The sequence below is a fragment of the Lynx rufus genome, unplaced genomic scaffold (genome assembly GCF_022079265.1).
Source record: "Lynx rufus isolate CCGP_SWC_20201006 ecotype Redwood Valley unplaced genomic scaffold, mLynRuf1.p SCAF_14, whole genome shotgun sequence".
Lineage (NCBI taxonomy): Eukaryota > Metazoa > Chordata > Mammalia > Carnivora > Felidae > Lynx > Lynx rufus.
In genome coordinates, this window is record NW_025814828.1 from 39,395,001 (window position 1) to 39,407,028 (window position 12,028).

General features: G+C 36.7%; 1 protein-coding gene across 10 annotated transcripts in view; it reads left to right on the forward strand.

The window, feature by feature from the left end:
• Positions 1-12,028, forward strand: part of KDM6A (lysine demethylase 6A) — a 207,142-nt gene that overhangs the window by 167,686 nt on the left and 27,428 nt on the right. For all 10 annotated transcript variants that reach the window (XR_006961456.1, XM_047076109.1, XM_047076106.1 and 7 more), the window contains 6 exons: positions 3,858-3,987; positions 5,409-5,514; positions 6,141-6,346; positions 8,781-8,845; positions 8,924-8,998; positions 9,524-9,672. Coding sequence is in view for 9 of the 10 variants with exons in the window: in XM_047076109.1 (XP_046932065.1) it covers positions 3,858-3,987; positions 5,409-5,514; positions 6,141-6,346; positions 8,781-8,845; positions 8,924-8,998; positions 9,524-9,672 (731 nt within the window). In the remaining variant the exon portion in view is untranslated. The remainder of the gene's footprint in view (positions 1-3,857; positions 3,988-5,408; positions 5,515-6,140; positions 6,347-8,780; positions 8,846-8,923; positions 8,999-9,523; positions 9,673-12,028) is intronic.

Consider the following 12,028-nt stretch of genomic DNA (forward strand, 5'->3'; position numbering starts at 1 on the left):
CTACCTTTACAAGGTTTTTTTTCATGTCTGTAACTTAAAACCACATTGGATGATCTCTAAATCGGACCAGATCCTTCTAAAGCGTAGAGTGAGATTCCTGAATTTCTAAAATTTGATTTAAAGTTTTTATGTTAGTCTTTTTGTCTAGCCATTACACCGTCGTTCACTTAACTCTGGGCCTAAAGAAAGTAGGTGGGCTTTAATGTCCAGATCAAATGCCATCCTGGGTTCTCCTTTGACACAGTACCTCGGCTCGCTGCCAATGTGTACTGCCTTCTCCCTGCTCTCCACTCGGCCGTCAGGGCCTCTGTCCTGTTTTCTAGATGCCACTGCCACCACTCTGCCGGAGCAGGGTCTTCCTCGCTCTTCCACTCTCTGTAATCTTAGGACAGTTGCTAGAAAATCGGGCAAAATTTAGAGGTCCAAAACTAGCACGCACGATATGGGACCTAAGGGTGTTGCAGAGGAGTGTTGGCAGAAGGAGTTGCGCGGAGGTACAAGCTATGAACGGTGTACGGTAGCAGTTACCATAAGTTTTCATTATTAATAAAGTCTTATGCTGTGGGTACCTAGGTGTGATTGTGTTTCTTGTATGTTAAAGACTACAATCTTCTGTCTCAGCTTTCAGGTACATGTGAACGTGTACTTCAGTATTTTTAAGTTCATTCTTACAGTTTTATTTTTAGCTTTTGACTCTTAAAAGGTAATTTTGCTTTTTTACAGAGACTTCATGTTTTATATATGTGCACGTATGTGTGCTTATGTATACCTATGCGTACGTAGATAAACTTGGAGGTGGCTAGATAACATCAAAACACTGTAGACCCCTGGGGTTGCTTGGGTTATTTCAGGTCACTATAGGCCTCGGCTTATTCACGAAGAAACCAAAAACGCTCTGATAAATTAGAGATGCAGATCTTTAGAGAAAAGTCGAGATGGCAAGTGATAGGCATCAGGCTTGCCGCTTCTGTTCTGTTGGTGGTATCCTGCACTGGGCAGGAATCCAGAATTGAGAAGGGGAAAGTGACTTGGGAGCAAGAGAGCTGATGTCTCCGGTCGAGGAGCTCCATAACCAGAGATAATAAAAGCGTAGATTGGTTTACTCACAGAGCACATCTTCGTTTATCTATCAAATGATATGGGTAAATCTCGAACCAAATTTAAGCCAGGATTTTAAAGAATTGGGCAACGACTCATTGTTTCCTTCTTTACTGGGCTTGGGGAAGGTTTCAAAAAGCGAGAAAAGGGTTTAAAATGGGATAATAATTCTTTCTTCAGTGCCTTTCTCCACTTTGCATTGTTGTATTACAGTTTCATTGCCCTCGCTTTGAAATATTGTAAACAGTGTTGGATGCTTATATGTTGAGAAGATAAAAACTTTTCCTGTTATGCACAGTTCTGTCCTTGGCGTTAGGACTGAGAAGTGTATTTTCAGTGGAAAAGGCTGATAGTCACTGTATAGACAACCACCTACATCAGTTCCTTCAGGGAAATTCCTATTTGTTTCAGACTTGACCTCAAGAAAGCAGGGAGTCAGTGTTTGCAGTACAGTAAGAAACTGCTAGATACAATTCGATTACATGGTTTATTCTGACTACCCTGTTATTTTCACATGTATAGTTATTTTTTAAAGTGTTGGTTATTTTTAATCTGAGTCTTGTTTGGTCCATCATAGTGTTACAGTGGCCAGAGCCATACATCAAAAGGCGCGCCTACAATACCTTTGCTGCTTTTATGATTTAAAATTATAATTGCACCATTCGATGGTTGACTCAACATCAGCTCCCGTAGTCATGTCTCACCTTTTTCTCTTCTATTTTAAAAATGAAAGCAGCTGCATTTTACATTATTTTACTTTCCCATTTCCCTTTTTTCTTTTGTTACAGAACTGTAGAAATGATGGAGGCAGAATTCTGCTCATCTATCAAACCCCGTTTTCTAGTCTCATCTCTCAATGTCCAGAATGTTGTAGAAGCTTAAATTTTGGTGCCATGTTTAATTAGCATGGGATACTCTTTCCTGGTGCAGTTTTAATTCTTGGTCCAAATCTTCCAGTTCCTTAAAATGTTAATCGTGAACTTGACGGTACACCCATCTCCTGCTCTAGGAAACAAATTTTGTGTATTCGGAGTCATATTTTGTTTACATCTCAAGGTGAAAGAGTGGCAGATATGCAGTTCAGCATGAAAATTATTTATATGTGTATCATAAGTGGAGGTCTATTTTGCATTGATTTAATGGTAATACTTGAATTGTTTCTTTACCAGTGTTAACCACCTATTTTCTACTTCCATGGAGTTCAAAATTAGTACTGATTTTATACCTAAATTTAAAAGTTTAAATGTATCGTGGCTATCTTTAAATGTACAGGCCACTCGTGGTTTGATGAGAGATGTTGTGGGTAGAATATTCATTTATTTAACCTTTAACCTGAATTGTTAGTTGAACCTAAAATTTCTTTTAATAATAACTTTTATTAATAACTTTTAATAACTTAACAATATTTCACTCAATATATATTAATAATATATTAAAACAATAATATTTAATAATTTTTATTAATAATTTTTAATAATAACTATTTCACATACTGCAAAAAAAATCAGTGATTTTAAACTTTAGTCATTATTCCTTTGAAGCCTGCCATGAACCGTTTTGTTTTTACTTGGACTTATAGGTGAGGAAATTCAGAAAGTGACACCTGTAATGCTGTTTAGTGTAATGTCTCAAAAGTTTGTAGCAGTGGAATTTCAAGCCTTTGTGTTCATTAAGGCCAACCAAAACAGGCTGATTTGTAAGGTTTTTTCTCTTTGGCAAAAACATAGCAAAATACAGAAAATTAATTTTGTTTCAACCTGTATTCTACAATTTGCAATGAAAAATTGCTAATTCCTTCTTCAATAAGTAAATACTAAGTTTAACTCCCCACCATAATTACAATTTCTGAATTCTTAACTAAAACTTTAATGTTTTAAGGATACTTGCTATTTTATAATGCATTGATAATTTTTGAACTTGTAATAACTGGGTGAAGTTAACCTGGAATGAATTGTAAGCTCAGAATTGCATCTTGCTGATTTTCGAGTTGAGCAGAAACTTTAAGAAATAGGAAAAAAAAATTTTAACACTAAAAGAATTATATTTTGGAAGTGATTCTACCATATTTTAACAATTTATAACTTACCAAATGTGGTACTTTAATTCATTTAAGGAAAAGAAACCCCAGCTACTAGTAAGTAATTATTATATAGAGTATCAGAGAATGGATAGCAACTATATGCCTCATTTGGAATCTTGCTGAATTTTAGTAGCCAAGGAGTTACACAGAAAATTCTTTACAGATTTGAGAGGCAAAAAAGAAGAGATCATTTCAGGTTTGCAGATTATCACAAAGATATTCTGGTGATAATTGCTGAGATGAGACATAGGAAGAGAGATAACATTCTTTTTTTTTTTTTTTTTAACTATTATCTAGACCTTTTTGGTCAAGTTATTGTTTTCACATTTAATGGAAAGAATCTGATGGTAGAAGATGGTGGAGAGGAAATTAGAGTTCGCGTTGGTTCTTTAGGTGAAGAACATAAATTGGAAAATTATGAGCAAAATAAGGGATGTCATCAGTAACTCATGTGTTGTAGTATCTTGTCTATTGTTTTTCTTCAATGGAAATACAGGAATCAAGCTAAGTATTTGCTGAAATTAATTACATTGCTCTGAGTGTTTTTTCTGATAGATCCAAATCTCATGGATTTGTGCAACTACCCAGTAACTTAATTAGGACTTAATTCAGGAATGTTTTTTTTCTGTTTTCTAAATAAATGTACAGCTGATTTATTCTCCCTTCTTCTTTTTTTAAGGAATCTAGGTAAAAATGGCTTATCTAACAGTAGCATTTTATTGGATAAATGTCCGCCTCCAAGACCACCATCGTCACCATACCCTCCCTTGCCAAAGGACAAGTTGAATCCACCTACACCTAGTATTTATGTGAGTCTGAATTGACTGACTAGAAATAAATCAAACCAGTGTTTGCATCTACCTGTCTTTCATAAGATCTTGCTTTAAATTAATATGGATGCCCTTTAGGAAACATTAAAATTATTGGCAGTAGCTTGAATATTTTGGGGGGAGAAAAGATATATTCACAAAGACTTCATAATAGCATGTAAAACATACCTTCTGAACTATTCCCACGATTACATTAAAGTAGTGAGAAATACTTCTTCCTGCCCCCCCCCACCCCCAATTAGGCCAAACCTGCCTAAAAGTGTAATTTAAGCTGGGGTTTAAATCCGTGTTCTACCAGTTGCTTGAACCTTAACATTCGTTCTGCTTTATGCAGCTTTAGTTACCTTCAAAAAAGGCATTTGAGAACATAAAATGTGATAATAGGTATGTCATTTTTAAAAAGTTTGATAGATTATTTAAAACCTGATGTTAAGTTTTACTTTAAGGGCATTCAGACATCTGATGTAGGAAGTTGATAAAAGTTCAGTCAAAGCAACTCTTCTGTTTCTCCCAAGTAGGTCCTCCTCCCCCATTTCCTTCCATCCTCCCACTTTTACCCCAAATGAAAACAGTTTCAAACTGTAAAGTTTGTGTTGGGGGATTTGGCCCTGTCTTTGCCCTCTAGAGGCAGATGTTAAACCCTGTTAGTTTTTCCTCCAACCCAGATTTATTGATCCTTCAGAATGTAAGGGAAGCATGGGGATAGACGTGTAATAAACCTTTCAAACTGAAGTCTGAGAGGGGAAAAAAACCCCACTTCTTTGTGGTTTTCTTTTCTCTTTTTATGATGAAAAAGCCCACATAAAATTTACCATCTTAACCATTTTTAAGTATACAATTCAGTAACGTTAAGTAATATTCTCATTGTTGCAAAGCACTTCTCCAGAACGTTTTCATTTTGCAAATTTGAAATTCTAAACCCATTAAGTAGCAACTCCCTTTTTCCTGGTCTTCTTAGCCCCTGGTAGCCACCACTATATTTCTATACATTGGACTACTTTAGATACCTCACATAAGTAATATCATACACAGTTTTTCTTTTTGTGACTGCCTTAGTTTCACTGAACGTAATGTCTTCAAGGTTCATCCGCTTTGTAGCATGTGAAAGGATTCTCTTCCTTTTAAAGTCAAAAAATATTTTAAAGCACTTTGATTTTGAAGTTGCAATTTTATTTCTTCCCATGTATTTTCTTCAAGATACAATGGACAAAAGAAATGTATGCGGTCACTATCTAATTACAGTTAGGATCAAAAGACAGTGATAAAATGCTGCAAAATATAAAATAGAAATTACAGGGTACATTATTGAAATTGCAGTAAATAAAAACTATGAATTTGGCCTAATATTTACATAAAAGGTCTGTTTTCAAGAGATCTAACCATATGTTTTAATTTTACAGTTGGAAAATAAACGTGATGCTTTCTTTCCTCCATTACACCAATTTTGTACAAATCCAAACAACCCTGTTACAGTAATACGTGGCCTTGCCGGAGCTCTAAAGTTGGGTAAGCTTTAAATAAGAAAAAGGAAACTTTTTAAAATTTCTTTTGCTATCTATAACTTGTAAAGCACTGACAGAAACTTATTTCTGTTGATTTTTTCCGTTTTCACATTTTCGTTTTACTCTTTTCCTGGATGTGTGTGTTAGTGTATCAGTTCTTTAATCTATCGTATGAAGATACAGTGATGATGCCAGTTCCTGGTGATTTCCTGGTGCTTTTTGAATTTAGCTTTTATTTTGGTCTGATTACATAATTATAATGGTGATGAAGTTATCTAATGAAATAATTTTTAATATGAAATGTAGATAAAATGTGATGCTACAGATCAGTGCTGTAGTCCCCTTGCTAGTTCCTTGCACCTGAAGAAATCAGATAAGTGAAACCTCAGTGCCTGGCCCCCTGAGTCCGCCTCTGCACAAGGCGGCATGATGATTATTAGGTCCCGGGCTTCATTGTGTGCTCGTGTAAACCTGGCACGAAGCTCAGGGCGTGCAGAGGCCCTGGTTGGTTTTCATGGGAACCGGATGGAATGCTGTCACACGTTTTCCTCTTTTCTTAATAAAAGCACTCTCAATCTATTATTCCAAATGTAATTTTCTTTTATTAACTACATTCATTTATTTATGAAGACCTGGGACTTTTCTCTACCAAAACGTTGGTGGAAGCGAACAATGAGCATATGGTGGAAGTGAGGACACAGTTGTTGCAGCCGGCAGATGAAAACTGGGATCCTACTGGAACGAAGAAAATCTGGCATTGTGAAAGTAATCGATCTCATACTACAATTGCTAAGTATGCACAATACCAGGCCTCCTCCTTCCAGGAATCATTGAGGGTAAGTGTTTCGTCCCTGAAGATTATTTTATTTTGAAGAATAGTTTATTTTCATGTTTGATATTATTTTATTTTGAAAGGGCACGTTTCTTTTGTAAGCATCTCATTAGTTTATAGTTCTATAAAATACCTTGTAAGTGCTATCCACTTTGCTCTTAGGAAAGTCTAAGCAAGCCTGTGGGTTGATAAAATAAATGTTACTGTCTAGTGAGAGGTCTCCCTCATCCCTGGGATGTTTCTTTTGAGGGCAAGGTTTTTTAATCTTGGCATTATTAACATTTTGGGTTGGATAATACATTGTTGTGGGGGGCTGTCCTGCGTATTGTAGGATGCTTGGGAGCATCCCTGACCTCTCCCCACTAGATGCCTGTAGCATGCCCCTTACCTTCTACCCCAGTTATGACAGTCAAAAATGTCTCCCGACATGCCGGATGTCCCTCGGAGGATAAAATTCCCCCTCATTGAGAACCGCTGATATCAGAGGCTAAAGGGAGTCTCAAGATTGCTTTGTGCTTGCAAAGTTCCTAGTCTTGTGCCTCCCCATTTTTCTCCTCTACCAGGTTAGTATTACCTGATGGATAACTCCTCCAGGAAGCATTAGTGTTATTCTCACCAGTCTTAGTCTGAGAGAGAAACCGGAGGGAGAGGATAAATTATTTCAAAATATATAGAAAATTAAAAAAAAAATTTTTTTTTAATGTTTATTTTTGAGAGAGAGTGTGAGTGAGCAAGGGGCGGAGAGAGCGAGGGAGACACAGAATCTGAAACAGGCTCCAGGCTCTGAGCTGCCAATACAGAGCCCGATGGGGGCTCGGACTTGGGAGCGGAGAGATCATGACCTACGCTGAAGGTGGACGCTTAACCGACTGAGCCACCCAGGCTCAGAAAATTAAAAAACAAAACGGAAAAATAATCAGAGGATTATTACTCAAAGACTCAGGCCTCTCAGCAGTGAACCATTACTAAAACCCTTTAGCGCTACAATGAGGACTTTGTGAATTGTCCCACAAAGTGAAGATAAGATCTCCACAAAAAATGAGTTTATTAAGTGTATTACTTAGACACTTGTCTGTACTAAGTTGTTTTGTACATATCTTACAGCTGAAACCTAATACGTGCCTGGAAGTCTTTAATTTGTAATTCATTACATTTGCTTATCTGTTTAAAATCCTGTCCCGAGTTTCACATTTTCAGTGAAGGCAACATTTGTACCTGTGAATTGTGTATTTGTTTTTCTTTCTCACTGCCATTCTCTGTGTCCTAACAGAGAAATTAATTGTCCATATAAATCTCTAGTTCAGACTTCTGAGATACTTCAGCTATGTGGTAGTATTATGTTCAGAATAGGATAAATAATACGATTCAGAGATCACCAAAGGAAAATTTGGAGGAGTTGAAAAGCAAAGATAATAAGAGGCAGAGTATTTATATGGGGTGGGATCTATAACCAAAGAAAAGATGCCTTTTTGTGTGCTTTTGAGGCATGGACCATTACCTGTGAAAAATCTGACAAATGTTTAGGAACCATACATTCATTTAAAGGGAGGGAGGCCAAAATGTACCAAGTATTGTCTTTTTTTTTTTTTTTTTTTTAATGTTTATTTTTGAGAGAGAGAGACAGAGTGTGAGCAGGGGAGGGGCAGAGAGAGGGGGAGACACAGAATCCGAAGCAGGCTCCAGGCTCTGAGCTGTCAGCACAGAGCCAGATGTGGGACTCAAACCCACAAGCCGTGAGATCATAACCTGAGCCAAAGTTGGACACTTAACCTACTGAACCAGCCAGGCGTCCCCCCCCTCCCCTCGCCAACTTAAATCATAGGGCAGTGTTAAGAGATACCATATCTATGACCCCAAATTGTAAAGAATTGTAATATTTGCATTGAAAAGCACCTGTATTTACGTAGTACTTATTTTCCTTACTAAAGTTGTAAGTGTGTTATCATTCATCTATAATTCATTTGCAGAAGGAAAGATTTAACCCAGGGAGAACTTCCATTTGTCCGTTATCAAATCAAGAGCGTCTTACCCTTCACCCTTATACACACATAGCTACACACATGCACGCACACCTCTGCTAGTTTAGGAAATTTATCATCAAGATGGATACTTCTTAGGCTTCTCTAAAAAAAATTCTCTCCTCTCAAAAATGGGGCAAGAATGAGAATCTATAGTTTTTTCCCGTATAGAAGAATATTATTAAGAAAGAACTCTTAACATAACTTTGTGGCTGAGGAGGTTGGATACCATGCTGGTGAGTGTTGACTTTTCCTGGGTTTTATTTAATGTGTGGTCTTTGAAGAAATTTTCATGTGAAAGAGGCCTATAGAAATTTAGCTTCCAAACCATCATCTAGATGTGAACTTTTCAGTTGTATGATGGGAAAGGATAGCTGTTTGTAGAATACTAAGCTAGAATGTGTTGTGCTTTATCTATAGGAAGAAAATGAGAAAAGAAGTCACCATAAAGACCACTCAGACAGTGAATCTACATCTTCAGATAAGTAAGTCATTTGTACTGTCCACTTAGTATTTCTGTTTAAAAGGCATGCCTCTAATACTGTCTCTCTCTTTTTTTTAAGTTCTGGTAGGAGGAGGAAAGGACCCTTTAAAACCATAAAGTTTGGGACCAACATTGACCTGTCTGATGACAAAAAGTAAGTACTAGTATTTTTGTGAACTGATGCAAAGAGGTATCCTCTGCAAGACACAGAATTGCCTACAGTTTTCTCTTCCGTTCCTTGTCATCTTTCTAAGTTGATACACAAGTTTTAGATAAACTCTTTTTGCTAGGTTTGGCAGTTAAGTTATTTTCTTCAATTTAAAACTCTTGTACAGATTTTCATCAGGACCCTGATTCTATGCTAATTACACAGTCATAAAGTTGTATTTTATGATTAATAGTATATAATCATTTTATAGAATAGAATTATACAACAATTACAAAAATAAGTCAGTTTTTTTTTTCTTGCATTTACTCGGTAATTTTTATGCTGCTTTTCATCAGTATGGTTTCTTTGGAAAAATTGGAAAATTAAGCATTTGAGTGTTTCCTGTGCAAAAGGACAGTATTTCTAGATTTCATTGTTTTTCTGATTGCGACACAAAGTTTTTGAAGAAATGGCTAACGTCCACAAATACTTGCAGCAGAGTTTCACTCTTGATCTGTTATTTTATTGCAGGTGGAAGTTGCAGCTACATGAGCTGACTAAACTTCCTGCCTTTGTGCGTGTCGTATCAGCAGGAAATCTTCTAAGCCACGTTGGTCATACCATACTGGGCATGAACACAGTTCAACTATACATGAAAGTTCCAGGAAGCAGAACACCAGGTAACATTTATGAACTAACGTATCTCCCACATTGGAGAAACAGAATTAGCCAAAATACGAAACATGCAAAAGAGAACGAGATTCTTTTCATTTACAGTGAATGAAACTGGAAGGATTACCCCTGTTGTTAAGGTTTGACTTTTATTAGATTTTTTCCCCTTTGTTTTATCACTTTTTATTACAGTCATCCCAAAACAATAGCAGTTTCATCTGGAAAGGGGTCTTTGGAGCACTCCTAGGCAAGTCCCTGTGGCTTAGAGACTGTTAATGATCCTGTCTACTGCAGAGTGATGATGGGATACCGTTTTTTCTAAACTTTTTTTTTTTTTTTTGCCATGATCACACTAAGAAATACATTTTATATTATGACTGTGCACATACGTGTATACAAGAACAGCTTCATAAAATAATACATATCCTAGTCTGTTCCATTCTGTTTCATTTAAATAAAGTATAAGTTGTAATTCTCTAATTGGGTTGCAGCACACAGCTCACACAAAACATTTGATGTGAAGACATTACTAGACTCCCCCTGGTGTCCGGTCTGGACTTTCCATTAACTAGGCTTGTCACTTTTGGCAAGTCACATTTCCTTCTGTGGGTCTTTTCCCTCATTTGTTAAATGCATTACATTGGCTTTAAACTTAAAATTCTGTCCGACAGTAATAATACCATCTTCTTTGTGCTCCCTTGGATTGACATAAGATTTCAGATTGATGTTTAAAATATGTAACAATTCCGGCAGATACTGGCGATAACAAGTTCACCTATATACCAATGCCTATGGGCTGCGTATCACCATCAGGTGTTTCTTTTTGGTACTCAAAGCAGCCATGGTTTGAAAACAAGATTGCTTTCTCCTTTGTCATCTGCTTATTCAATTGTAGCTAAAAAAATTGTTTCAAAATAGGCCTATGCTTGCTTCTTAGTAGTGGTTCTGAGTTCCGACTGCTCATTAGAATCTCCTGGTGTAAGGTAAGCTTTTATAAAAAATTTTTTTTTGTTTAATGTTTATTTATTTTGAGAGAGAGCTAGAGAGCGTGAGCAGACGAGGGACAGAGAGAGACACAGAATCCAAAGCAGGCTCCAGGCTCTGAGCTATCAGCACAGAGCCCAGTGCGGAGCTTGAACTCAGGAACCGTGAGATCATGACCTGAGCCGAAGTTGGACGCTTAACCGACTGAACCACCCAGGCTCCCTTCCCAGTGTAAAAATAATTGATTAACCTCTGAAGTTTGGGATCCAAGCATCAGTATTAAAAAAAAAAAAAAAGTTTCCCATAGGATTCTACTGTACAGCCAGGATTAGAACTACTAGGTTGTAATAGTTGTTTTCCTCAGGTCATTGGAAGCCCAGTTCCGTGATATTTTATTCATAGTTGGGTAAAGTTGGAACAGCTGTGGAATAAATGGCAAAGACCTATATGCTCCCCATTTTGTCATTTAGACACTGATGTAAATACTGGGCAAGTTATTTGAACTCTCTAGAGTTTGTTTTTCTTATGTATGTAGTTATTGGATTGGGTTAAGATTCATTTCAGTGGAAATTTTCCAAATTATTTTATACAAATAACCTCAACTCAAAAAGAACGCAGTTTTTCATTACAAATCAAGGGGGAAAGCAAACTTGATCACTTCTTTGTCACTTGTGTCTGAACTGTTTTGAGTTTTTTGTTGGTTTCTGTATTATAAGGCATTAGTTTTTCAGAAGTGTGACAATATAGTGCAAATCATATGTCATTTAAAATTTTATAGTCATACCAATGTAAAACAAAATAGGTGAAAATAATTTTAACCTGGTATATCCAGATATCATTTCAACATGTAGTCAGTGTAGAAGTTCCTGGGATCTTTCATGTTTTTTTTCATATTAAGTCTTTGAAATCCAGTGTGTAGTTTACAGTTTTTGCACATCTCAGTTTATATTAACCACATTTAGGTGGTTACTGTATTAGCTCAGTCTTAGAAGAAATGTATGGTTTAATTAGCTCAGTTCAATTTTTAAAAAATTATTCTAGGGGCACCTGAGTGATTTGTCTGGTAAGCATCTGACTTGGGTTCAGGTCATGATCTCATGGTTCATGAGTTCGAGCCCCATATTGGGCTCGGGCTCTGCTGTCAGTACAGAGCCTGCTTCAGATCCTCTGTCCCCCTCTTTCTCTGCCCCTCCCTGGCTCGCTAGCTCACTCGCTTGCTCTCTCTCTTTTTCTCAAAAATGAATAAACGTTAAAAAAAAAAATAATAAATTATTCTGATACTTTATGGGGCAGACACTTTGTTCCTGGAGTTACATAGATAAATATAAGTGTTCCCTGCTTCGGTGGACTTTATGATCAGTCACGTATGTTCTAAACTAT